The sequence below is a fragment of the Charadrius vociferus genome, unplaced genomic scaffold (genome assembly GCF_000708025.1).
Source record: "Charadrius vociferus isolate BGI_N301 unplaced genomic scaffold, ASM70802v2 scaffold147, whole genome shotgun sequence".
Taxonomy (NCBI): domain Eukaryota; kingdom Metazoa; phylum Chordata; class Aves; order Charadriiformes; family Charadriidae; genus Charadrius; species Charadrius vociferus.
Genome location: NW_009649570.1, coordinates 6,746,247 through 6,769,376, shown reverse-complemented (window position 1 = coordinate 6,769,376; position 23,130 = coordinate 6,746,247). Strand labels below are relative to the sequence as shown.

Here is a 23,130-nt window from a genome sequence, read left to right as displayed (position 1 = left end):
AACACACTTTAGTTTAAGCAAGACTGTCTTTGTAGACAAGCGCATAAGCAAAACTGAAAAAAATCCTTTTCCTACCCAAACAAAATTGTGTACTCAAGGATTTATATTGGTTTAACATGTGGATTAGACATGAATAAATAAATAATTGAGCCACTGACACTTGTGCATGTAGACGAGGCCTATTACACTTTGGTCCTAGATAGCTGATAGCTTTCCAGGCCTGGATTTCACTGATGCTCCCCACAAATGGCATCCCTGTGATTTGGATTAATGGTCACCCTAAGGAATCTGGACAAAATTGGCATTTGAAGATATGACCCAAGCCAGTGTGTGCACACCAGGGTTTTCAAGTAAAGAAGGACTTTGCACATTATCATCCAGGCTGTCTCCTCACTACACTGCTAAAATGCAGTGACCGCACTGCTGTTGCCAAACGTGGACTTGAAAGATCACAGTCAGTATGGACATATGCCCAGAGCTGACATATGCTGGAAGAGTGAGCCACATGCTTTAGCAAATAATGCTAAAAATTAAGCAGGTTAACCCCCTCCCTAAGGTAATGCTGACCAATCTCTCACTGGGTTAGCCTCCAGGGAACCAGGCTGCGGTAAAACTTAAGCTTTGAGGGAATGCCTTCACTCCCACAGCACTGGACCTGGCTGTGCCATGCAGGTAGGGAGTGCCGTATGGGAGTCCCACGCCACGTGGCATGGGCTGGCCAGTGGTTCCAGGAGGAGCAAAATTGCACGTGACCTGATCCCATTTTAATGCCCAGTGCTTGCCATTATTATATATGCACAACTCCTGAAGGTCTCCCATAAGCACAACCACATTTCTGGCTGAAGAGAAGCCCTGCTAGTCTCCAAAATATACGTAATAAAAAACAACGCCATCTCCATGCTATCCTTTCTCATATTTCCCTCTCAAAGCACAGATAATAAACAAATTTTATGGTCACCACTCCTAGCAAGATGGAAACTGCCACAAGCGAGGGTTTCGAGCTCCAACGCCAAACACGCTGCATCATGGCAGAGCACTCCTGACAAAATTCACTTTTGAAACTTTAAGGCACCAAATTGAGCAGAAGTGAGGGGTTTCCATGCAGCTTGGTGTCTTCAGAGCTGGTATATGCAGCCTGTAAAGCACACTTCATGAGGGCAGAACAAGCAAACTGATTTACTCAGCTGCTCCTGCAAAAGGGCATGCGCAGCCACAGGAGAGTTTCAGTTTAAGCCTACAAGTTAATCGAACAGCAGATTCAAATCAGGAAATCCGAAACAGGAAGATAGACACTAATATACAGTACTGTAAGGCACTCCTACTGGGAAGGGAAAACTGGAAGGCAAATTATGAAGGAGAGAATGATCAGACACAACTGGTTCAAAAGCAACACAATGAGCTATGAAGCTCAAAGTCTAGCTGTAGGCTCAGCACTGTGAGCAAAGACAGGGACAGAGACAGTGAGAGAGAGAGAGGGGACTGGCTTGCAGCTGAGTAGCAGAAAGAGAGACGATTATGATGATTATTCAATTACATTTCTTTTATACAGATCAACAGTCAGCTGCAATCCAGGCTATGACCTGGCGAAGCCCAGGACACTCGGTGGCTTCTGTTGCTGCAGGGAAAAAGCAAAATACAACAGTGCAGTTTCCCCATTTCATTGTAAACAGACATCCTCTGCTTTTTTTTTTTTTTTAAGCCTTTCAGGACATTATCATCAATCCACTATAATACGCGCAGTATCCTGATATTAAGAGAAGCCTTGACAAGAGGAGCTCTAGAGGTACCCTGATGACTCACTCCTAACAGGGCCATCAGAGCCTGTGGAGTATTGTCAAAAACTCAAGTTCCTCACCAACAAGTGCCTTCTCTCACTTATCTAGGAAACCCTCACAACTCCCAGTTCCTATCATCCCAGCAATGAGCCCATATTGGTATGTGCCAGCCAGGATACTGTGTCACATCACAAAACCATCATTTTTCATCACCTAGGACAGACAAAGAAAAGCAATAGAAAGATTTCTACATAAAAGATCCAAATTTCTCTTTTTATAGGTTGATAATATAAAAAAAAAAGCTCTGGTTTGCATCCCCTGGGTAGGTCCTTTCTCCTCATTAAAGAAAAGCTAGAGGGTCAGAGTTAATAGGAAGAGAGACTTGAATAAGGATCTCTACAGTATCCTAGATTAAAATAATCTCAGACTAACTAAACTGAGATGAGAAGTTTCTAAGTAGTTGTAGAGGGTCAGGCTATAGTCCATTGCAGTGAGGCACCCTATTTCTACGCTGATTACAAGTTCTGTACAAGCAAAAGCAGTAACTGGATGTACAGCTCCATTCCTCCATCAGCTATGAGAGCACCTTCTCTGTGAAGGAGACAAACAGCACATTTTATTCTTGATTCTCGATGAAATGCTATTGTTCAAATTTATTTCACGCATGGGTAGGATGAGACTAGAAGTACTAATACGTGATTTCACCTGTGTCTGTGTGGGGAGAGAGTTGTGCAATCTGGAAAGACCCCAGGTACTCTTCCAGCTGATGCCCGCCCAGAAGCCTGCAGGGCAGAGCCACGTGCAGACTACGGGCTGCAGAATGGGAAAAGAGTAGCAGTGGGGACCAGCACGCAGCACTGTTAGCACAGCAGAGACAACCATGCAAGGGTACAGCATTGTCTGAAACCCAAACCACCTACAGAACCACAGGCTGCCTCCTGCCAGCAGACGGCTCTTGTGGGCAAACCACCCTTTTAGAGTTGCGTTTTTTGAGAGTTAGTAATGTGAGCAGTAGCTTCAGTTTATTCTTTTGCCTTGCAGTCCTGAAAAATGAACAGGGCTTGTTTCTACTGCATCGGCACCTTCTGAGGGCAGAATCAAGCCTTTCATTATGGTTACGAAAGGCAGTGACAGAAGACTTTATCTTACCAGTTCACATGGAATAACTTTTTTTGGACAGGAGCTAGGCATCCCTGAGAGGAAAGCATCTGCCACACAACGTTCTGCTCCTATAGTTACCGTGAGAAGCTGTATTACTTTTCCAAGGTGAAGTGAACACGTATCCGTTTTAAGAACTGGCTTGTTTACAACAATGGATTTTAAAGAAATGAATCTGATCTGTAATGTACAGTACCCTTTTACATAAAGTTTTGGGCGCTGCCAGCATATCATAACAGCATGCTTTTGCTCTTTGCTATTAGTAATGGCTGTGGCTCTGGACCTGTGACTAATTCCAACAGTTTTGCCAACATCATACTCTCTTTTTTCTGTAAATCTCAATTAGCAAAGAAACTGTTCTGTAATACTTGTACAAACCCAGAGTAAGTCCAATGCTGTCCATGTTGTTATTCCAGAATTCAACTAGAGTATCTAACCACCCACATGACTGGTACTTTGGAGATGAGGACATCTGTCAAAGTAACTAACAGTTTGCAATGTCTGAACCTTGATTTCTTGACTCCATAGGGTTTTTGACAGTGCACACAAGCAGCCTTCTCTAAACCGAGATGGACAAGAAGCAGTGCTGTAAGGTATCTTAAATACCAGAGCATGATGATATGAAAAACACCACCTTTTTTTTTCCTTTAATGACTCACTATTACATCTAGACCTAATTCAAAATAGTACCTGCCAGAGTCTGACAGTTTCAGAGCTACTGGCTTTGCCACAGGACTAGTTGTAGTGACACATGCTGAAAAACATGGGAGCGTACTGTTTATTCAGCCGGTACCACTGCAGTTCCTGTTTGCATGACTAATTCCACAATACTTCCCCAGTGTTTGCATTTGTGAACATGCAGGGAATTCTTCACGTGGGAATGGACTTGCAAGGAACACTATAAGGATGATAGCTGAAAGCAACTCATTTCACATGAGGAACAGTGAGCTGAGACAGACATCCCTGTGTAGGGGAAGTATTAATTTTAGTGACAAAGGTGCATGATTCACCAGGTTTATTAAATATGGGAATCCTTATACTACTTTGCCAAGAACACGGAAAAACCCTCACTTCCTTCCAAAGAATCCCACTGCGAGAAGGACTTCTGGAAAAGAAAGGCACTGGTTGTCTAATGTATACAGATATAAACATGCTTCTATACATATAGTAGTTGCACTCAAATTTGAGAAAGCTCAGATTCAGCTGCTTTCTTTGACTGGAGGCTGGAAAAGGTAACCACTTATACTCCAGTATAAGGCAAATCGTTGTAGCATTCTACCTTTTAATGTAAGCACTATGTACCCTGTTCTTTTATTTAAAACACTTGAAGGTGCTTCAATGATCAAGACTGCTTTCTGCCTTGAATACAACAGCCTGCAGATTATATAGGAAGCAAAGATCAGTATTCTGCATTTTCATAAACCTACATGAGAAGAGAGGAAAAATACACATGCATGTGACTGGCTTTTTTCTCGTGAAACCATATTTGCTTTCTGTATATAGATGTACGTGTATATATACGTGAATGCTTTCATATGTATGTAATACATTACTGCAGGGTCTGGAGAAAGAGTTAAGAATGTGAATTGGAAGGAGGAGGATCTCTAAGTGCTCACTGGAGGTGAAGCCACAATGAATTAAACATACTGCCAGTGATGACACACATGTCCCCAGTAAAATCCATCATGTACTCCCCTTTCATAATATATGCAATTTACCGTGTTTAATACTTCCCTGTGTTCCAGGTGTGTGGAGCAGAACCATACCTCGAGGAACGCCACTCTCCACCACAGTCACTACAGAAGTATAAAATCCCTTAGAGCTCGCAGAGAACGCAGGACACAAATTGCAGATGAGCACAGCAAACAAGTGTTTCACAATTTTGGAGGTATTTTCTAACTAACGTGGGCAAGACCACTTTCCTGACTACTAGTCTAACAGGTTCAGGTTAAACATTTAAAGTAAACTTCACGAAATAAAAACAAAAACAATGTGGACACTTAAAATGTCTTAAAACGTGAGACTGGCAGGAGGTCAGAGCCAACATCACCTTACTGAAGATGAGGACGTGGCCTCACAGAGATGAAGAATAACCAGGGTAAAACTCAACGGGCTTCAGTGACAGAGCTTGGCCGATATACCCAGCCTGAACAAAAACAGTAGCAAGTCCCCTGCTTATCTGCGTATGGAATCATTCACTGGGGTGGTTATAAATATATAAACATAGCTGAAGAAATTATTCTGCATCTTATGTTTGCAAGCACCCTGAATAAGGTTTGATGGGAGATACTTTTCTTTCCTCAGGGAGGAGTGACATGTAAATGCACTGATAATTTAAAAATAGCTCTCTGGAAACACGAGGAAATGGACCCATGTGTCCACATCAGAAGAAGCAGGCAGGTTTAAAATCATTCCTGCCCTATTGGGTTCTGTGAAACACCTCACCAGAACCTCTGCCAAGGCTAATAATAAATAAATGATACACATAAATAAGTAGATGATTCACCAATTCTAAATGAACAACATGAAAAATAATGTGGCCATGGCAGCAAATATTTTCTGTCTTGAGGAAAAGTCTTCTCCAGAGGTGGAAAAGAAAAAGTTGGGTGCTTAATTAGGTAGACCTAAAGCATTTCAAGTAAACCACATTTTGTATGAGAGCTAGTAGCTGGACTTCAACGCAAAACGCAGTTTAGCCATTGGTATTTCAAAGCCAACAAGGCTTTATGGCCGCTTTGGCAGCTGCTATTCACAGATGAAGAAGGTCAGATATTATTTTGCAAAAAGATTTCTGCCTGGCTGAGAAGTTGCTTGAGCTGGCAGCTGGGAAAGGGATTCTTGTCAGGCTGGCCACTGCCTTGAGGAACTCATGTGTTCTGATATGACAACTCAAACATGTTGCAAGACTCTTCAAAGTTTTCGTCCATATTCAGTCGCCTCCAGAAGGATTTCTGCTTCTTCTGCAATTCTTTACGCACACACCTGGGGCATGGTACAGCCTTCACTTTGCACTCAGAGTGGAAGACAGCACCACAGCTTTCACACCTGCAAACACAAATTAGCATCAAAATTGAATGACAAAATAGGACCAGAGCATGCAATGGACTTCACATGGATTGCAGGCAGTAGATACTCCTTCAAACAGTTCTGGTAGCTCAAAGAGCACTATGTTTCAAAAGATTGGAGCTGTAAAATACACTGTCTTGCCCACACCTCTGCTGGTGTAAAGCTACTCAGGACCACTAAAATAAGTCGACTTGCATTCACGTGCAGGAGCTGAGAATCTGTCCCAGCACTTCTGCTTCACAGACAGAAATTTTTAGAAGGATTAACATTTACCTTATTAACTAGCATTCAGGTCTATCACAGAATAGACATCAATTTTGTTTTATGAAAGACAAGTTTGCTGCTTTGGTTTGTAAAGGAAGAGTAACACCATGTATTTCCATTAAGACACATTTCAGCATTTGCAACAGTCAAGATATGACATGTTCCTCACTGAAGTTCCAGTGCTCAGCTGTTATGGAAAGAGTAAAGTCCAGTCCACTTCAACAGCAGAAGAAGTCATACCACAAAGTAAAAAAATGTGTCCTGTGGAAGATCGGACCAGACCAACGCAACTATTGCTTATGGCATTCAAAGCTGTGGTATTCTGTTCTCAAATGTGATGTTAAGACTTCAAACAAATAAAATGCTCAAACAAGACGACTGGATTACTTTTGGGGCACTCTGATGCAACAGATGCAATGTTACAGCAGATCAAGCACCAGTTCCAGATGGCTGTGGAGCAATGAAACCTGTGGTGATCATGGAGTGGGCTACAACTAAATGGTTGGACATTGTCAGCCTTTCAATGCAAATCACTATCTGTAGTGATAAGTCACTACAGCTTTGTAACCAAATGAAAAAATAAAAGGATGACAGTGTCAGAGGTACAAAGTCTTAGATTCCAGTTGGATTATCAAATAATGAAAGCAACAAAACATCAACTTTAAAGCAATTTTGAAATACAAATGAGGGGCACTGGTCACCCTGGTGATTCTGTGGGAAGTCTTGAAATGCCTCGCACTTTTCCTTTTTCACAGTTATTGTAATCAAATGACTATATGAGATCAAAGTGTCCACTGCTAGATCTTTAGTAGGTTTTTTGTTTGTTTGCTTTGAGGTTTTGTTTTGTTTTCCTTAAAAATAAGGTTCTTGTCCTCAAGACTGTGAAGAAAAATTGAAAACATGAAGAAACAAACCCCAAACACTGAGAAGCCATAAGGCAAACTGTAGTATTTGGCATGCCGTCTGGCAATACTGAGAGAAGTCCATAAGCTAACACACCCTGTTAGCTATATTAGCTGCATCTGCATCTCACATATAACTTTCAAAAACCTGTTCCCAATCTGGCTACACGTGCATGGCTCCAAACACGGTCTAAATTTTAGTAACTACACAGCTTTGAGAAGGCTATGCAGAAGTTTAGAGAGGCACGTTTCTAGGTAGCATAAACGGATAAAACTCAAATAACAAGAAAGAAAAGGAAAGTTAGAGAGGCTAAGTATAACATTGTATATCTGCTAACTACTATGCACTCTTGCAGTACAACTTGACTGTCATATTTCTAAGTCCAGCTAGTGAGTCTAAATCTGGTTTTGAATCAAGAAACTGGCTCACAAAGAGATATTTATCATTTCTGTGCTCAGAGAGTGTGTGTTATGGCCCTGATCCAGTGAAGCACATAAACACATGCTTAGGACTCATACCCCAGTGATTTCCTTGGGATTACTGATCTGCCTACAATTAAGCATGTGCTTACGTGCTTTGCTGGATTGGGATCTCCATGAACAGACACACTAATGGATGAGGGAGAGACAGAGAGGATAGCAGTGTCTTTAAAACTTTACATCATTCTGAACTGACACTAATGGCGATTTTATCAAGCTAATTGTCCCTTGTTAGTCAGCAATTTACAGGGCCCTGGAAGTTGCTAGAGGGTAATGATTGATGAGGAGTGTAATTTTGTGCTCTTGCGTTGCCACTCCCTATGCTCGCTCAATATTTCTCCACAGTATGCATGGAGGTGACAAAACTTATAAAAAATTGTTGCTGAAATAGATGGAGTGGGATGAGAGAGGAGCCAGCACATCTGCTGTCCTCAGTCGAAGGCCATCAGCAGAGAAACAAAGATTGATGGTGTTTAAATTAATATGAATTCATTTTTTCAGAAACAAGCTCACTGGCAAAAATTAACAAACTCCTCTCACATTGCTCAGCTCCAAAAGAGAGAGAAGAAATTTCTGCACCGTTATTTATTAGAGCTGGTGCAATAGCGGAAGCTCTGACGAGGATCCCACACTGTCAGGGACTAACCAGAAGCAGTGCAAACAGCCAGCCCCGCATCTCAGGGTCCACGGCACCAGCAGCCACCGTGACCATCATCAGTCCATTCTGGTGGTGACCGCCATCGACCCATCCCTGACTGCTTCTCTGAAGACCTATTTTCTGCTTTCTCCGGTGAAGGCTGACGTGCTCCCAGCCTCAACTGTGGGGTGCAGATGACAACAAAAGAGCAGCCTGGAAGAGCAGTGCCCTGACCTGGAGAACAAAGCTGCCTCTTGCTCTCCACAGGGACAGGTAGAGAGGATACATGGGTCAGCTTTCACTGCACGCTTGTATCCCCTCCGTGCTGAAGAAACTCGGTCACGGGGCAGGTGGGGCAATGCTGATCTTGCTCTGCCTTTTGGGCAAATGGTAAGTTACTCCCTTTAAAGTGACAGAGCTATACTATCCCAAGCCACCTACAGCTTTGCTTTTCAGCATGTCAAATACAATCAGTCTTAACTGACCCTGGAAACGTCAACTGGTTGACCATTCCTAATCCAACTGTGAAAAATTTTCCAGTGATACCAAAAATCCCACCAAAATTATATTCCTTCCTAGAATATTACAAACAATTGCTTCTTATTTAATCCTGACATCTAATTTTATCGCCACATGTGAGTTTCAGTTTTTCTTTACTGTTGTTTTCAAGCCTCAGTATTACAAAATGCTTTTATTTCGCTGAAGAAAAAATGTATTTCTGTAGTCCATAAAAGGCTCACATAATAGTTCACTACACTTAGTTGCCTTTTCCTTAACTCTTATCGTTGTCATAGGTAATTCACAGTTCAGGTACTATTTCTGAATCCTGACGACTTCTTTGGCTAGAGGCCAAAAAGTCCCTGCATCTTTTGTGAGACTTCTATACACCGTGGATAATATGCCAATGAGCCTGTAAAGCCATTCAGGCCTTTCATGTTTCCTTCTTTAATGATTGATATTGCAATACTGCACATTAACAGCCTCTTGCTATTTTTCAAACATGATTTTAAGAATTGGTGAACATTGCATGTTGTTTTCATACAGACTTTCAGCCTTCTAAGAAGGCATCTGAAATAGCTTGCTCTCTATGTTCTCAGTGTTTTCTCTCCTTTTTTTTTTCTCTTTCCTGACCAACTTGATTTCGGTTGACACTATAGGGGGTGTTTTACATTTTAAGGATGTTTTACCTGTTTGAACACCAGAGTAACAAAAATGCAGAGAATTATTCAAACCTCTAAATAATTCCTATTGCACTGAAAAGTGTAAGAGAGAAAAGGGAAAGCTCTCCATACCTAGACATGCATTGTAATGCTCTTATTATTATCATTACTACTTACAAAAGAAAAACCTTTCTACATTAAAAGCATAGAAGCATTCCTTGTATGCTGAGGAAATGATGATGTTAGTATCTCCCATTAAGTCTGGGCATTTGAAACATACACATATCAATATTGGTAAATTGTAAATTCTGGCAAGCTGCTTTCATGCTTTCCATATGTATTTCATGGGCTTATGGCTCGAGTAATTCTAGATTCTGCACAACCAATTGGTCATATTCACATTTCCCCTCTGTACTGCACCACCGTTTCGGTGCCCATGGGTAAGACCAGGTGCCCAACGAGGGTGGTGCAACGCAAAGAGGCCTCAAAGACCTTCCACCTTCAGCAGACAAAATAAACCAGGGATGATCAACTGGTGGCCCGGGATGTGGGATGTCGTCTGAAAGACAGTTTTATTTGTCTCCTAGGAACCTAACAGATTGACAGACTGTTCAGCGCTGCCGTGTTGGGATGAAGCTGCTGGGACCAGCAAGGTTTATTAGGACAGCTTCAGTACCATGCACTTGGGCTATACCTGTCTGGCTTCCAAACACCAACTGGGGAACCAAAGCAGCTCATGATTATGCTGTTCGTCCCTGAAATGAACAAAGAGTGGATGACAGATGTGCCACCATTCCCACCTCACAAATGGGAAACAAGAGGTGAACTGACCTGCTCAAGATCAGTCAGGAGATCTTGGAAAAGATGAGAAGGGCTAAGGGCTCCCCTGTCTCACCGCAGTGCTGCTCATCCTTTCTCTTGCAATTTTATACATTAACTTTCATTTTTTCATTTAAAAACCCCACTTCCTCTGTGCCAGACCTTGCACACATTTGGTCAAGTGAGTAATCCCTTGAAAGGAATTTCAGTAAGGATTTGATCTAGGGCTAAACCTTTCATTGACTAGCACTCTTCATGTTTTTTTCTTTCTCTCCATGCAGAGCAAAACCAAGATAAAACAGGGTTGTTCACCATGTTTTCTTTAGATGACGCTGTACCTTAACCAAGCATCCAAAATACTAAGCCACCTGTAACTTGACTATTAAAAAAAAACCCAAAGAGCAAACCACAGCAGCTGTAGTAAGCTTTGCCTAAGGATTCCAGCGTGATCACCATCCCACACTACGCACATGTGCTTGTCTGCAGGTATTTCTGAATTGCTCAGCTGTGAACATCACAGACGCGCCCTTCGAAACTCTTGGAGACTTTAGCAGAACACAAAGAAAAAGAAAATGGACTAGCCTGTGTTCACTTACAACACAAAAAAAAAGCCCCAAAGGCAATCAATGCCTGACACACACGTGCAGCAATATTATTACAGTTGCCTAGGAACCACCGCAAGGAGCCTGCCTAAGGAGGGACGCCCATGTAGTAAATGAATGGAAGAAAGCTGGCACTAATATGACATTGATTTGTCCCTATAAGGAGCTTGTTAGGATAACGCCTTGTATGACACAGTTACGGTCTTTACTAGACACAGGATTTTTCTCTTTTACAAACTGTTAATACTTCAGACTTGCTTTTGAAAAATTTTCCTAGGAAGAAGAAAAAAAAAAAAAGGCCAAACAAAACCAGAGAGCAGAGCCCACTACCCACCCCCTCAAATTATTACATGCCTGAAATTCACTCTAAATGATTAATTCAGTGTTCAGGGAGCCAGTGGTGATTCAAAGCATAATCATAGTTTTCCTTTCCATACACCCGCTCATCAGACTGGGGTTACCCTTGACACACCAGCAGAGCTTGAAGATGCTCCTCATAATAGTGTGGCTGGGTCCTGGGCTGGCGCCAGTAGGTACAGAAACAGCAGAAATAACTGCGACTGCCACCCATCAGCCCAGCTCGTGTGCTGGGGGAACGGATGCCGAGGGCTGAGCTGGTACAGGTGGCAGCTAGCAAGGGGTGTACAGCGACTGCCAGCCTGCATCGATGAGACTCACCAAGGAACGCGCCCGCAGTTTGCACCTCTGGAACAGCTGGAGGGATCAGCCCAAACACAGCCTGGCACGGCATCCATGACCAACACCACCACTGCTGCTCTCGTTATGCCACCCCAGGACAGCCGAATGACATGCTACCCAGTGTCCCTGCATGAAAACTGCCAGACCAGGGTCTGCTCCTTTTTACCTGGCGTGGGTTAGACTGAGCTGCTGGAGAAGCACCTCAGGCAGGGGTGATGAAGATGAATGAAGATGAATGAAGAAGCCCCCATCCTGGCACAGCCACTCAGGGCTTTCCACTGGGTGCCTCCTCGTCTGTACCGTCTCTTGCCCCTCGTCCTGTCGTGCCAGCACCCACTGCCAAGGTCAACCGCATCCAACAGGTGTACAAAGTGGTCAGAGATATTAAAGCCCCACAAATGAGGGGAAAAGCGGGCAGCTCACTGGAGAGGAGAGAAAACCACCAGCGCTCCACTGGTGGGGAGAAGCCTCAGTGTCAATTCCTCCATTGCTGGACTCAGAGAAATAGCAGAAGAGGCCTTTGTTTTGGGTGCTCACAGAACAATTTGTTATGGGCCGGGGCTGAACATGAAGCACAGCTTGATTTAACCACCTGCTATCCTCCCGTGACAGTTGTGTACACAGGCTGAGTTAACGCACTGCAGCACGGCAGCAGGGTCAAAGCAGGAGCAAAATGATCCCCCAGCTCCCAGACCCCTCTTCACAGAGCTCTGTTGCTCCTAATTAAGGAGGGAATCATGTCCTCCATTCCTCCTCAGCTGCGGCTGCAGGGATTTATGCTACACATAGGAACATACACATGTATTTCCATACTTGCATCCAGCAGGAGAACTAAGGACTGACTGTCAATCTCAGTACTGCACTTTGCAAGTTGTCTAAGTTCAGAGATCCCAAGCCAAGTAATGTGCCCTGTGCACAGCAGTTCATAAGAAATCAGTAAAGGGACACTAAAATCAGTATTAAAACATTTAATCTGAAACTGATGTGATTACACTTTAGTCAGTAGAGCCAAGTTACTTCGGAAATGGGAAAAGCCCTACACATGCTAGATCCACTACCTGCAAACCACTCGAAAGGCTGAGATGCCACAGAGATTTAAGTGTTTACATCGCCCAGATATATATCCTCTGCCTGTGCTAGCTGCCACGCCATGAACTGGACTTCATCCCTCTACCTCTCCTATTATTGATGAACTGGATTCACAAAGTAGTCATTGAAGTCCTAAAAGCAAAGAGTCAGGCAATACTATTAACAGCAATATTAACATACTAACCTCAACCGTTATAATTTGACTGCATAATTCTACTATTCTGCATTTTTCTGTAAGTCTCAAGTCTGGAAATCCTGTGATTTACGCTTTCAATAAAAGAGAAGGGCAAAGACACCTGGACTTCATAGCTCTGCCGTAATGCTGAAGACATGCCTACCTGGATCCAAGATGGAAAACTTAACATTTAAAAAAAAAAAAAGGTAAGTATATAAACAAGAAGGTTATTAAAGTAATCTTAGAATTGCTGAGCACTTAAGAGTTAGCAGTGTTGGCTTTCATGGGCTAAAAAGCAATTGAAAAGCTGTTGTCTGGTCTACAAGGAACCATATTTGGTAGACAAAGAAGCCTATCTTAAAAGGGGAATTTGCATGAGGAAGGAGGAGGAAGAATTAAAAGGTCTTGACTGGCAAGTTGGAAATACCTAGTGTGACATGAGGCAGGTAAAGCCAACCTCTAAAGCTAACTCAGTTCCAAAATAAAATGCTTGATGAAAAAAACAGTATATTTTATCTCTTTCTTTTTATATATTCTACCTAACATTTCTGCACAACCCTGCACAGACAAAGCCCAGAAGATCAGGGCCAGATTTTGACCAGTTTTGACAGATTTAAATTATCCAGTGAACTTAGCATCTACTTAGGTGCCTAAGTTTCTTTAAAGACAGTGCTGAGCATATCACTTCAAGGCTTGGAACCAACTATCAACATCTGTTAAACCAAGCTCTTTCAAAAATTAGGTACTGAACTACTAGCACAGCTCAGGGGAACTGGTCTTGGGAAAAGGCTATTTAGCATAAAACAAACTAATCAAAGCAAGAGGGAAAACGATGTATCTTGAGTGATGCCTTTGACCTGTGCCAAGGTGTTTCTTGGAAACGCTCTATACTGTGTATGTCGGTCTCTCCTCCTAATATCTGTCTTTAATGTTCTCCCCTATGCTTAAAGCTGTTTTTGTCCAGTGAGACAGCATCCATAACACAATGATCTGTAACCTTGCAGAGACTTTGGCATGCACATAAAGCTAGCACAGCATCCGAGCCTTTAGTAAGACTTCTCACTATGTGCAAAGTACATTCATAGGTCTTATCAGGATGGTGGCCAAAGATTATAGAGGCATCCAAGCTGGCTGATATAGTCAAGCCTGTTCTGTGGCACGTCTATTTTAAGCTTGGGTCTTCTGGTTTGTATCTTAAAAGGTCTATACGTGTCTTAACTGATCTGCAGAACAAATTAACTTCGCAAAGTGAAAACAGTTTAGCCTTGATAAATGAATGCAAACACAAAAGAGCAACTCTCCATGGTTCACATACATCTATAGACACCACATAAAAGGCAAGGAATTGACTAAATAGTTCTTAACCAAGCAAGTAGCTTTACTAGCAAAACACAACAAATTGCCTGTGAAAGTAGTCAGTAGGATGCTAACACACAGGCAAGACCAAAACTTTATTAACTCGGTAGCATATAGTAATCTTAACCGTAACTATAATTACTTAATTATCTAATTGGACAGAAAACCCTTTTTAATGAATAATTTTATTCTCATTCCAATGGTATTTTTCTCAGTATTCCTTAAGATTTAAAATTCCTGAAGATTGTTAAAAATTGTTCGAGGTTATAAAACAAATATGGCCAAATATTACAGGTAACAGTACCACTACACAGGCATTTTCTTTTCATTTCAGCTTTTTAAACTTATTTATTTATTTATTTTAGGAGAAAGAATTAAGAACTTTTCATCACATTAATAAAGAACAAGCAATATCAGAACAAATTGAGGGGCAGTGCCTAGCTGCTAACAAACGAGCAAGGATAGCTCTAACAAGCCAATTTATAACCAGGGATATTTAAACTCATTTCACAACAGTTGTAAAAATAAAATTAGTGATATAATGGGATAATTTTATACGTTTATTTGCTAAATTTAAGCCTGGGGCAAATTTAGTCCAAGAAATGAAACAGAAGGTAGATGCTCAGGTTGTTTAAGTTGCCAGAGCTCCAGCAAAAGCAGAGCTGTGAGAGTTTACATTAGCTGGCAACTTGCTCCACGAAATGTGCAATTAACTCAGGAGGCTTTAAATATAGTTCTCATGATTTAAAGGCCTTCAAAAAGATGCCAAAATTGTGAAGTTTAGAAAGAACCCTGACAAACTGTTATATAAATATGGGTAAGGCAGAAAAGAGTAAAATGGGGGACAGAGGAATCAAACTGACTGGAAGAGGCATCCGAGAGGATGGGACAATTCTTAAGAAGAAATTGTTTAACTACTGAATCACGGCTTTCATTAAGCTCTGTGCAGAATGGCCACCTCCCAAGAAAAGCCGCAGAAAGGAAGTATCATTAGAAAGCTTATGACTTTGTGAGCCCACCCTTACATTCAAGGCAGCAAACTGTTGCGCTGTATTGTTGAGCAGGATGTAAAGAGCCTGCCAAGCACAGCCCACAGACCCGCTAATTAACTGAACTGATTGTGTTTGTTTTGGAACCGTTTGCCAACAAAGGAATGTGTCATGCTGATTAGTGAGAGAAGGGTATGTAATATATGTGTATTCAAACCCTGAGGAGTGCATAACCCAGGTATTCACTCTGTTTGCTCAAGGACTGACAAAAATGACTCTCAAGCAAATAACCTGACCAAAGAGAAACTCCAGTCCTCAAGAGAGGCCCTCCTTTTCTCTCAGCTGTATCTATCTAAAGAAGACCCATCCTTCATAAATTCCGGCTGAAGACTGCTCCAGAAACTGCTGAAAATATTCTGGAGAGAAATAATCTCTCCACCTCACAGCTGACCTAAGAGACCATGAAGATGGAAAGGTAACAGCTACCTTGGATACAGAACGACCTTGGAATTGTAATGGCCTCTCCGACAGCTGTCACTCTTCTCTCCAAAGAACGAGAAGGGTCAGGGAGGTAGCCAGAAAAACAAATGCTATCTCAACACAGACACACACACACCCTCACACACAGACAGACTTCACTTTTCAAACATTCAACAGAGAGGTGAAGTTTGCAAAAGCTGTCATGCACCTGCCTTTGAATATTTCTACCCTAACAGCCCAGTTTGCTGGTAGAATTAGTAGCGTGCTCAAAAGTGAATGAGCAACATTCAAAAGCAAGAAGGAAAAACATGGTCTTCAGCGTTCAGCTGCTCTTCCCTCCTTAACTCAGCAGCTACAGCCAGGGTACTTGGCACTCTAGTATCGAGTACAAAATGCGAATACAATGCTGTAGACAGCAATTCCAGAAAACCAGGATGGAGAAAGGAAATCGTAGTCAATTCTCACTGCAGATTACAGAACCACAGAATGGTCAGGGTTGGAAGGGACCTCTGGAGACCACCTAGTCCAACCCCCCTGCCAGAGCAGGGTCGCCTTCAGCAGGTTGCACAGGGTGGTGTCCAGGCGGGTTTTGAATGTCTTCAGTGTGGGAGCCTCCACAACCTCTCTGGGCAGCCTGTTCCAGTGCTCTGCCACCCTCAAAGTAAAGAAGTTCCTCCTCATGTTAAGATGGAACTTCCTATATTCAACTTTGTGCTTGTTACCTCTTGTTCTTGTTCATTGTGGACAACTAAATCACAAATCTGTGCTAACTGTTTACTCGGAGCTCTGTACGACACTTAACTAACAGAAAGCTGAACACATGTCATCAGAAATGTCAGGTATAATTCCAAGTCTTCACACGAACCATTTGTGACTTGCCGTTCCACCTGCCACAGGTTACTCTGTATATCTGCTTATTTCTAACTAGCCTCCTCGCCTTACCCCTGTCATTGTAGTGGTCAGCACACCTACCCCAGAAATCTCTCTCGTCTGTAGGAGATGGAAGCAAACACAAAATGCCTCTACCTGGCCTTCTCCCTTGCTACTTTGTAAAACACACAAGCTCCTCTGTTGGCATGACTTGCTTCCAGCCTGAAGGTGGAAAAGAGCAAAAAACCAGAACTGAAACAATCTGGTTAGTTTCACAGAGGTGCATGTGCACACACCAGCAATAATGAGAAAACTAACTAGGAAGGGAAATGGAAAATGCTGGGATTAAAGCAAGGTTTAGTAATAAGGAGTACAAAAGGAGTAAGCAGAATGATCTCTGACAAAATGAGAAAGAGAAATATTGGAGAACCTTTCATACTGATTGTGTTTTAATTAAAATAATTAACAAAGACCACTGTCTTTGGCGTGACATCAACCATGACTTCACATTTGTGAAACATGAACAAAAGTCCTTTCTGGCTTCTAACTCACATAAGAACAGGAGCTAGAGCAGCTTCCTTTGGCTTTCACTGAACTGCTGACAAATACTATTTGATTCCAGAACGTTTTAAACTCTGTAATTGCAAGGTATGTCTGATCTCAGCTGAAGGGCGGGGGAACAATATACACTCAACAATGTTTTTGTGACCAAAAATCCCCCAGACAAATCAAATGCACAGACATTTCAAATAAACCTGTCTTCCCAGATGCTCTTACACGTTCTCATCAATCTTTCGGGAATATCTTCAATTGCCTTTCATACAGTCTCAACAGACATCTTATGTTTTATGTCATCTTAGTCTCTCTCTTTTTAACTCAGCCTATCTCACCATGCACCCTAGATACATTCTTTCTTGAAAAGCATTTACAGAGCTCAGCTGCACACCTTGTTTAGCTTATGTCCACTGCTTTGTCAATGCATTTTTTAGAATAAGGGTCTAGAAAAAGAATGTGCGAACAGTCTTTGAAACTCGGGTCAGGCTGAAAATCCCCAACGAGTAGTCCTTGGTTACTTGTAATTTAACATCTCTGTGCACAGAGGGGAATCAGATTCGTAACGAAGCCCTTTTAACAGGCTGGTCCTGATTGCTTCCAAAGGTGGCTCTTCAGTTGTTTTTTTTCCCTTCAATGGAACGCTTTGGAGAACAAATTAAAATGACTGTATTTGAAACAGCCAGAAAAGTACTTATCTATGGAGGAATGCTGTGCTGTCAGATAGACTGTCTTTTGGTGGAGTTAAAAAAAAAATCTCCTTTATTCAAAATCCAAGACATTTCTGAAAAAGAGTAGTAACGCTGCTGCATTGCCAAGTCTGCTCTGGTTTCCTTCATTTTGTTTCTAGGTTTTCCATGCAACTCCTGTCCCTGATCTGGCTTCCAGTACTCCATATAATGTGAAATAAAGGTTCTTTTGTTTGGCTTAGGACTGGCATACACTTATATTTATTTTGTAACCACCTGAGAATAGCAATGTCATTAAAACCAAAAAAAATAATTCGCATACATAGGCACAGAGGAGTATGCACACAGAAAGCAAAGAATTAGCCATAACATTTCATGAGGAAAACACTTCAGAATAGATGGTTATTGTTTTATAATGTACAGTTCCAGTACATCATGGGCGCAGTGACATCAGATACCAGAAAGATATCTGTGATCACTCCACGGAGTCCACTTTGCTTTTCAGGACATTATGCAAACTCAGAAGAGCTGTGGATAAATCACACTGTGTGATTCTGCTGGGGACTCTTCCCTTTTTGAACAGCTGTTCTGAGACTTAATGGGCTTTGGGAAGTAGCTCTTCCCATCTATTTCCAAGTCTGCTTGTGGTGGCCTCCCTGGACCAGTAATCTAGTGCAGCTGCCCAGAAATGTACATTAGTGGGATCCAGCCCCTAGTTACTTAAATAAGAGGTCACGAGACCGAGAATCTGCAAGGATATGACACGCGAGTCAAATGTATGACTGACAGTACAGTACCTGCTTGTAGAAATGTCCTCAAAGGGGTAAAGGATTTCTCCATTGTTGCAGATCTCACAGATGAAACCCTTTTGACTACAAAGGCTGCAGCTGTACACATGAGAGGTGGCAAACTTGATCACCTTCCCCAAGAAAGGAGCCAGCTTTCCTTCAATAACCTGAAACGAGGAGAAGACAATACTGAATGAACTCCCCAATAAATGACTAGAACTCAGTGAAGGGCCGAGACAGTATTTATTAATACATAAATGCAGCTAAGTCCTGCTGGTTAAAACAACAGGAAAGTCACTTCCCAACGATTATAGCTCTGTGAAATCCCAAGTGACAACAGTAGCCAATGAACTTTCAATGATCCCAAAGTAAAACCAGTTAGTATCTCTCTGTAAGTCTCTATATGGCAGTAACACACAGGATTAGTAGCCATTTTAAGTACAACAAGGCATTCATACACTAAGGCACAAAAAAGTAGATAGGAAAAGAGATTAAAGCTTCCATGTTATCATCTAACTGACAGCTATGGATACCACCTTACATTTATGATTTTCATTTCTTGTTAATTTTTATGCACAAATTGCAGTTCTGTCTTTGTTCCCCTTCCTCCAAAGCACAAGGGGTTTTTGCGTATTTTTTGTGAATGGAACCCTGGCTTTCCTCCTTTAGTAAGGTTGTGTTTCCCCATTGAAAACCATCAAAATACAATATTCCCCTCATTGCCAAAATGAATAAATTCTCAGAGAAACTCTTGAATAGGAACTGCGGTTTTTTCCTTCAGTGTCCAGCTCTCAAATCAAGAAGTCCCTCACTGCCAGACAATCCTGCTAGACCATTAGAAGTGATTAGCACTCCCTGCGTTGGTGTGAAAAAACGGCTGCGCAGTATAGATTAACCTACTAGCCACAACACTCATCTAAATTTGTGACTCAGTGACAATGTCTCAATAAGGGGTGCTATTCAGGCACAATACTTTCCATTCAGATCAAACTTCCAGAGACTTTTAGGAATTCTGCTGGTGTAGGCAATAATGAAGATGGAATAAGGCCTTAAGTGTATATTCTTCTCTCCTGGGCTTCCTGGGGTCTAAATGGCAGCCTGCCAGATTAGTGATAGAAATGTGTCACGGTATTTGATAGTGACCTCCTATAAAAAGGAAAAAGAATGCAGTAATTGCTGATTGAAGGCTTGCACGGGGCTGTGTCCTGAAAACTAAGAGTGGGGAGATTTAGACTCAAATGTGTGCCAGATTCAGTTCAGGCACCCCTTCCCTAAACAGTGTAACACACCACTTGTAATTTGGGTTTAGTGTCAATGAATCTAGAGAAAGCAAAGGTCAAGGCAGAGAATTAAAAGAGAGATTTTTGGTAGCATGCTTTCCCTATGTAAAGCATAAAGGAAATAAATCTGTGTTCCAGGGCAAGCTCCTGCCCACTGGCCAAGACAGCCGCTATTTAAGAGTACACATGGAAAAGAAGGTGCGCAGGTAGCACTGATGTTGATGGCATTGAATGGCAAAGGCTGAAATGTGCCCCCTCTTTGCTTTCAGCTCCAGCCCGCTAATAACACCTGCAACAACAGGAAGCGGCAATGTTATTGCTACTACTGCAGATAGGACATCTGCTCATGTTAGAGGAAAAATGACGTTCCTATTGCATCCTGGTATCGGAAGATCCCCTTCAACCAGAATATAAACAATGCAGAGAAGCTGCTGCATAAAATACGAAAATGAAGCCATAGTTCAAGGTACTGCTATTACTAACCTTCTAACAGATGGTCACGAGTTAGTCTAGCTGCCCTAGGCTGGGTCTTGTTTTTCATTTTAAAGAAAGAAATTTTTTGCTTGCAGACTCCAGAGTTACAGAGGTTCTGAAAGCCAGACAAGCAAAATATTCAACAAACAGGAGGAAAGAAACAGTGAAGCCACCCGGCTAGTGACATGGCTACAATCACCCTCCAAAAAGCCATTTAGCACTAATAGATGAAATATGCATACAAAGACAATAAATAAACCACGACACATAGATATTTTCCAAAGCATTTTCATGCTACAGCCACCACCTCTCACAGGCCACAAGAGCTCAGCTTAAAATGCCAGGCTGAAGACCAAGCTGCAAACAAACTCTCTGAGGCTGTACTAATGTCACTGTTAGCAAGGACTTAAATCTCTGTATTAAAATCACATTTTATATAATGTAATAAACAAAAGTAACATAATCTATTACCTTCCTAAGCACCAGGGGTGAATTTAAGTCTATACAAGGCACAAAAGGTTTCCCAGGCTGAAGAGCTCGCGACCTAAGCAAGACAGATTGAGAGCGGGCAGCTGTCCCCAAGGAGCTGGTGTTATTTGTCTCTGTTTGTTTATTTATTTATTTGTATGGCTCCTTGTAGCACCATAGTGGGTTGGCTTGTCACTCTGGCCACTGCAGACGTACAATGAAGGTGATATCTTCAAAGAGCCATGCATGCCAATTTTGCGATGTGAATTACAGGCCATTTTACTGTATTATAGGAGGAAGACAAAATGCAACATCAAACTGATGTTATCACTATTTTTAGCATCTGTAAATTTTGTGTCATTTTGTTTCATCAGAGACCTCAAGGCTGTGCACAGGATATGACTTTTCATTGCAGCCTTCTCTCATTTGTGTTTGTAGCTAATAAGAATAAAATCCTCATCTCCATTTACCCTGGCAAGCAAAAAGGAAGATTTCTACTTGCTGTCCCCAAGAGGAGTTTCATGGTAACACTTCCCTAGTGACTGTTTTATGACTTGGGAAAAGGAGTGTAGGACATGTAACCAAAGATGTGAAAACTTCTCCTGAGATTAAGGATTCTCTTGCAACAGCTGGAGGCACAGGGTCAGTCAGTTTAGACAACCCAGAACCATGATGGCAGAGTCCCAGGATGTTCTCCCAACTGATGCTGGAATCTGATCTTGAGTTTCACAGAAACACAAGCAATTAAAGAACAGAAGTGTGTTAAACAAAGGTAATGCATTATCCAGGTATCAGGGAAATCAGGGGGGATAACATCAAGAGGCCGTCTTGGCAGAGCCAGTAACATCTATGTCATTCTTTACAGCTGTGTCTGTTCCTAAAGCCTTTCAGAGACGGAGACTCCACAGCCCCCATGCAGTCTAACTCAGCACATGTCTATTCTCATTGGTGGAGTCACTCCTAAGCTTCGACTCAAACCTTTCCTAAGGACATTTCAGTTTACAAAATAAGTTTACAAAATAGAGAAACTGTGAAATCACATACTGCAAGCTGCATAACAGTCTATCACATTTTAAAAGAAATGTGGAAATTTATCACAAAACTAAGTTAAGAGTATGCCAAAGGAACAGAAACCAAAAATTTCACCACTGACTTATCCCTGTAACATAATACAGCCTCAACAAGCAACTGCAAAGACTTAAAAATATATTCCCGCCTCAAAAAAAAAAAAAAAAAAAGCATCAAGCTTAAAACAAAATTTGCTGAGTTCAGATTCTCTTCTACCTACAGCACACATAAAGAGCAAGATCTGTTTTCTAATCCAAATTCTTTGTAGTGCAATCAATTGCTTCGTTGTCCAAAATTAAGAGCAAAAGGTGACTGATGAGCGCATCCTGGTCATCAACAGATGGAGGGTGCAATGTAGCTTTCTGTTCCTAAATCAGTCAAGGAAACCATCCCACAAAGATTCTGGACATGGGGCCATGCGCTTACAGTTAGCTTACGACTGCTGCACCTGGAATATATTGGGGTATTTCCTCCTGCTTGGTGACAACGAAAGAAAATACTTGTGTTCGAGGCGCAAAACAAGTTGTGTCTCTGAATAGCCCCAGTGTTCAGATCAGAATCACTGTCCACCTCTGGATCTGCACAAAAACTCCTCTAAGCTACCACAGGACAGAAAGCCGTGGCTGCGCATACCGCAGCTCCTAACTGCATGTCTCGTGTTAGGAACTGTATAAAAATACACGACCACACGCACATACATAAAAGGCCCTGCCCTCAAAACACTTAGTCAACAAAACAAACACTGCTTTTCCACACTATCCGCCACGTATCTCCCACTCTAAATGGGACAAACTGTGTTTTGGAGGAGACTCCCTGCCCGCACGGCAGAGAGCATCCCTCTGGCCAGAGCACGGCTGCAGGTGCTGGGGCTGCTGGGGAGGGCAGAGGAGAAGCCAGGAGAGCAGCCTGCACCCGGCTCGGGAAAGCTGAGGTGGTATTGGCAAGCAAGAGGGGAAGGCAGAGACTTGTCTGCAGCGGTGGGAGAAACTAAAGGGGTACACAGTATCCGAACACACGCCAAAGGGGTGGTGGGACAATTACTTTAGATGATTTCTAGAACAGAGGCTTTCCATACAAAGTCAAAGTTATGAATAAAGGTAAATCTGTATATCTTTGTGCTACTGGTCAGTTGGGTAGCAGTAGAAATCCGAAAAAACAATTATGCTCTGTATTAGTGAGGTGGGGGGGAAATACGGGGACTGCCGAATGCTAGCAGCAGTTGTGAGAGCCTTGGGCGGTGAGAAGACACGATGCACATGTAGTGTGTTAAGATTTTCCTGATTCAGCAGG

The 23,130-nt window shown here is 42.2% G+C and overlaps 1 protein-coding gene across 1 annotated transcript in view; it reads right to left on the bottom strand.

Moving 5' to 3' along the window:
• Positions 1-5,800: 5,800 nt before the first annotated feature.
• PLEKHM3 (pleckstrin homology domain containing, family M, member 3) overlaps positions 5,801-23,130 on the bottom strand; it is a 74,450-nt gene continuing 57,120 nt past the window's right edge. The window contains exons 6-7 of the mRNA XM_009890192.1: positions 18,560-18,717; positions 5,801-5,978 (exon numbers count right to left, since the gene is read on the bottom strand). Coding sequence (XP_009888494.1) covers positions 5,801-5,978; positions 18,560-18,717 — 336 coding nt within the window. The remainder of the gene's footprint in view (positions 5,979-18,559; positions 18,718-23,130) is intronic.